Source organism: Propithecus coquereli, unplaced genomic scaffold, assembly GCF_000956105.1.
Source record: "Propithecus coquereli isolate 6110/MARCELLA unplaced genomic scaffold, Pcoq_1.0 Scaffold56, whole genome shotgun sequence".
Classification (NCBI taxonomy): Eukaryota; Metazoa; Chordata; class Mammalia; order Primates; family Indriidae; genus Propithecus; species Propithecus coquereli.
The window spans coordinates 6875283-6880803 of NW_012151507.1; the positions used below are offsets into that span (position 1 = coordinate 6875283).

General features: G+C 43.0%; 1 protein-coding gene across 1 annotated transcript in view; it reads left to right on the top strand.

Moving 5' to 3' along the window:
* The first annotated feature begins 3175 nt into the window (after positions 1-3175).
* Positions 3176-5521, top strand: part of DARS2 (aspartyl-tRNA synthetase 2, mitochondrial) — a 30484-nt gene continuing 28138 nt past the window's right edge. The window contains exons 1-3 of the mRNA XM_012657723.1: positions 3176-3599; positions 4250-4349; positions 5103-5106. Coding sequence (XP_012513177.1) covers positions 3473-3599; positions 4250-4349; positions 5103-5106 — 231 coding nt within the window. The 5' untranslated portion in view covers positions 3176-3472. The remainder of the gene's footprint in view (positions 3600-4249; positions 4350-5102; positions 5107-5521) is intronic.

The window sequence follows — 5521 nt, forward strand, 5'->3', positions numbered from 1 at the left end:
TCCCAATATTCTTCCTTTCAATCATAAGGAAAGAAGTCCTCTTTCTTTCTAAAGCTAATCTGCGTGCCAATATTCTGGATCTCCAAATCCCTTCGCATCTCCCTTGGATACCATCCCCCATGTTTATTTCAACCCTCTATCATCTCTAATCTCTACTCCACAGGATCCTGTTCTTCCACTGCCAAGCATATTATAATATTCCTAACACTAAAATTTTTTTGTATAAATTCAATTTATCTCATTCATTTTGAGACCAATCTCCTAGAAATGTGGTCTACACCTATTGCCTCCACTTACTAATAAATATTTTATTAGAAATCTTCAGCAATCTCTCTTCTGCATCTATCACTATAAAGAAACTGTACTTTTGAAGATCACCAATGTTTTTGCCAAAACTATAGCCAAATATTTTGTTCATCAAGTTTGTTCATCCTTATTCCTCCAAACTTTCTGCTACATTGTTTCTTTGTTTCTTTTGACAGTTTTGTTTTGGTTTTCTGCCTGTGTCTTTTTTTTTTTTTTTTGAGACAGGGTTGTGCTCTGTCACCCAGGCTACAGTGCAGTGGTGCAATCATACCTCAGTGCAGCCTTGAACTCCTGGCTCAAGTGATCCTCCTGCCTCAGCCTCCTGAATAGCTGGTACTACAGGTGTGGGCCACTGCACCCAGCTAATTTTTTTTTTTAATTTGTTGTAGAGATGGGGTCTCAGTATGTTGCCCAGGCTAGTCCCAAACTCCTGGCCTCAACGATCCTCCAGCCTTGGCCTCCTAAAGTGCTGGGATTACAAGCATGAGCCACTGCGGGGGCCAACACTCAGTTTTTAGGGAGTTCTTCTCCCCCTTAATTTGGATGAATTTGCTGCTTTTTTCCCCTTATGTCCCAGCAGTGGGTGTTCCCCCAGATTCTGAAATTATTTGTTCTACATATGAAAACATTCATTCTACATAACTCCTAAATCTCTATCTTCAGACTGTTACACCTGCATCCCAGTCCTGCATTTCCATTTCCAGTTTCCTCTGAGACATTAAGCTTTCATGTCCTCAAACTCGTTTAAGTGCAAAACTAATCATTATTTCACATGCCATGGAACCGATCTTTCTTTTCTAACTACTATACCCCTCTGCACCGTTTCACTCAGTAATAATTCCATTCCTCGTCCACTAAAAAATACCTTAGTCATCTTTTACTCTTCCTTCAACTTCATCTTTACATCTAAAAAGTTACCTTATTATCAAATTCTGACATACTTCTGAAAAAGATATATATTAGCCCTCTTAGATTGGGCCTTCACTTTCATTGTCAATTATAGCCACTTATCTTGTTCCCAATCTTAGCTCCTTTCCTCAATCCAGGATTAGTCTTTCCATAGACACCACTTCTATCTTGTAATTACCTTGCTTGAGATCCCATAAGAATTTCCACACATCTTCTAAATGAAGTCAAGTCAGAATTCTTCCATTTGGCTTTCAAGACACTACCTCATCTGATCTTTTATCTAATCCTACCCAGTTCATTTTCTACAACTGCAGGAGTTCTTACCCCACGATCCATGGACAAATGGCCTTTCCAAAATCCAACATTTTTCATACAATCCAAAACGTTGCATACAATGCAAAACGTTGTATACGTGTGTATTTGGGAGGGAGGAGTGAAGAAAGGTCCCGTGGACAACGCTTTGAAAGGTTAAGAAGCACTGCTCTATACCCAAACATGCAACCCCTACTCTAGACTGATCATCACCTGCTGCTCTTCCTGCCTGTCATGTTTGCTAGTGCAAACACGACTTTTTATTCACCTTATTGCCAGTTAATACTTCTCTACTCCCATTCGTCTGAGCAAATCTTATCCATTTTGCAGGTTTCATCTCCTCAGGTGAAGCATAGAGCTAGCTCTCTCGCCCGACTCTTCTTGCACTTGTAGTTCATACCACACAAATAAAACTTAGCTTTTTCTCTTGTGATTAGTCTATTAATCACTTTTCTATATTGCCATCAATCCCTAAATCCAACCGTCCCAATGTCAACGCTTAGCTCAGTGCTAAGCACGTAGCGTAAGTATTGAAAAGAGCAAAATGCAAAGTTTACAGCCAGTCCGGGACCAATACAAAGCATCTCACCTAATAAAATGCCGTGACGACGCTGTCACCCATTCCGGATTCACTAACCATTCTCCAAGTCCGGCTCCAATACTGTGTCGAGACTGAAGTCCCCTCAAAGTCGGGGCGGGGGGTGGGGCGGAGAAAAAGCCGCCAAAATGACAGCTAAGAGAGCGGCCGGAGGAACCCGTGGCCCTCCCAAATTCCCTCTCGTTCCACGAGTGGGTTCAACGGGACACAAAGGCGCCCAGTAAGAAGACCTCGGCTCCTCCGGACGCAGGGCTGGCCCTGCGACTTTACTCCGGAACGGACATTTCCGCTCACCCAGCCATTCGGCTCTGCGAACCCCGCTCTTGCGGAGCTGGCTTATGCCCGCAGAAGGGGAAGGGCAAAAGAACAGTGCGTCCCAACTCGTCCTTCTTCAGCCGAGCCCTTCAGGGATCAAGGCCGGTCCGAAATCACGCCGTTGAGAAACCGTAATTCGGCCCTCAGCCGCCTCTTCAGTTTAAAAATCGTTTCCCGACTCGCTCTGCGGCCCAACGCGGCAAAGGAAGCCTCCCAGGCGCCCCGCCGATTCCGCGTCCGTGGAGCAACTGAAATCGCCATTTTAACTGAGGGCAAGGCCGAACGACTTAACCATTACGGTCAACATTCCTAATCCAGTGGCGTTGCTCCTCTGGTTTTCAACCGGCGCGCAGCGTTCCCTCAAAGTTCCGCCCGTAGTAAGCATGGCGGCGGTGCTTCTGCTCTGATTCGTCGAGCGACTTCTCCGTAATCTCGGGCGCTAACAGGGCGGCTTGAGGGAAGCCTGGCTTCCAGCGTGGATTTGTTTGTGGCTTCTAGTCCTAGAAGCATTTTGGATTTCCTCGCCTTTCTTCTTGAGAAGACCCGAGGTCTGCCGCCAATCTGGGAGATTTGCAACTCGAGGCTGTTCGTCCTTGTTTTCCAGTTCTACCCGCGGGAGCCTTCGGGGAAGCGTGGAAAGAAGGGAAGGGTGTACGCCTGGCGACCGGCCCCTCTCCCCCAGCCCCGTCTCTGGAAGTGTCTTGGGCTCCTCGTGCCTGGCGCTGCTCTGTGGAATCGTTCCCTAGCCGTCGTTTCTGGCCGCAGTCCTGTTTAACAGAAGTGAAAACTGATGCATTGAGTGGGGGGAAAGGCCTTTCCCTTATCCATCTCTCCCGGGCCCCAAAGACCTTGCAGATTTGTCTGGTTTCCAGACACGTGTTTTCGAATGTTGTGCGGACGGGAGCTTAAGCATTGAAGAATAGAGTAGGAACTCCTAGAATTTTAAGGGATTTATGAGTATTTCCAAAACTGACTTTTGACTACCGGCCGTGAGGGATTCGTGATTGCCTTTCGCTATCCTGTGGCTCCAACATGTACTTCCCTTCTTGGTTAAGTCAACTGTGCAGGGATTTATACAGACCCCTTGGAAGCACCACTCAGCCGATTTGGGGTTCTCTCTCCAGAAGTCTTGTGCTAAGTTCACAGAGGAGAATTCCAGGTGAAAACAGCAAAGAGCTCTGTCCTCGAAACAGTACTTCTGCCTGTTCTTTAGAACCGGAGAGCTTTCATTCCATTTTCCCCTCCATTCTTAACTGAATAACCTTATGTGTAGAAGCAGATCATTCACTCTCTTCGTTCCTTATAGTGCATTTTTTTCCCTTGAGTTTTTAAAAAGACCACAAAAACGTAACCTAACCACGTAGGATATTCTGTTTTAGTTAATGCTACTAATAGGAAGCCTAAAAAATCGTTTTTCACGCATGTAGCAGTGTTTTCTAGTGTACAAGTGGCAGTTACACACTAGATTCATACTAAAGCTAAGTAATTACTGAACCATCAAACTTCTGTAATTCCTAAAATCATATTTCATTTTGGGAAGAAATGTGCACTATTAAGAATTGGGTTATTAGGATTTTAGGTCAACGCAAATGCCAGATCCAAAAGATTTGCATTCAGATAGTTATTCACTTGGCTTTTGACACATTTGCAGATAAATTTAATAGTGAATTAATTAAATTACATACTCTGACTTACTTTATAAATTTTGCCCGTTGCCCTGAAATACCTGAGATGCTGTAATTTCAGAATCTTTATGATATATTTTTAATCTTGCGTTTTAAACGTTTCTCTTTGCTTTCTTTTTTTTAGAATTCAGTAGCTTTGTTGCCCGGACCAACACATGTGGAGAATTGCGTTCCTCTCACTTAGGCCAAGAAGTCACCTTGTGTGGATGGATTCAGTACCGAAGGTAAATTGAGGTAGATGATCTAAGGATGCATGATGGTTGTTTTCCCAAACCCGTACTAATTTTCAACTGTTGGTAAGAATAAAACACTTTGCAACTGCTGCAGAATTCCTTGGATTTTCTGTTTTGTTTTGAAAGACCCAACTGACTGGGAGTGTCACGCTCAGTAGGTACTAGTAACATCTGTTGAAGGGCATAACAATGAACCTTGATCCACCAATGTACTGAAATGACCCCAGTCTTACTAAAGTTGACGAGTTCCTTATGACCACTAATTGGGAATGGGCCAGCATCCTATAAACCAGCTATTAAGCTCCAATAGCTTGGGAGAAAAAAGCTTGTTTTATTCTAAATTTAGGTAGAGAAAAGGCCTAAAACATGAATAGTAATTCCTTAAGATAACAGCAGATTTTTTTGTTGTTCATCTCTATATTCCAGAACATACCTGAATAGTACATTAATTCACATGAAAGCCATCCAAAATACATAGCTTATGTAACCTTCCTAAAGAATAGGTCCCAGGTAGGTGGATATTTGCCCAATAAATTTGGTGACTTTGTCTCCTGAATCCAAATCTGAAGAGGCTTTCTGTACCTCTTGCTAGTACTAAGAACAGTATGAGAAATGTAGGTTGAGTGTGAAAATGTTGGGATTTCTGGGACCTTTTGATGGTTCATAGAGGCGTTAAATTAGTAGTTAGAACTCCTCCAGAGATTTTTAGATTGTGTCTTTTTTCTTTTTCTTTTTTTTTTTAAGGCCAGTGAAGTGAAGCAGTGGGAGTGGAGAAGGAACAAAATTGTACCTTTTTTTAGAAAGAGAAAAGACCTTATATTGCAATATTTTGAAAATGATCAGATGTTTCTGATATCTTAAAACATTATCTTTGGATTTTACTTTGTGAACAGTTTACAAATTTAATAAAATTTCTTATAAAGACCTAAGCCAGTTGGTCTGAGTGCAGTGGTGTTTACAGCTAATTGATCACAGCCAGTTACAGATTCCTTTGCTCCTTCTCTACCCTCACTGCTTCACTTGACCAGCCTTTAAAGAAAAAAAGAGAAAAAAAAAAAAAGACCTAAGCCAATGGGAGCTGGGCCTGGTGGCCCAAACCTGTAATCCCAGCTACTCAGGAGGCTGAGACAGGAAGGTTGCTTGAGCCCAGGAGTTTGAGACAA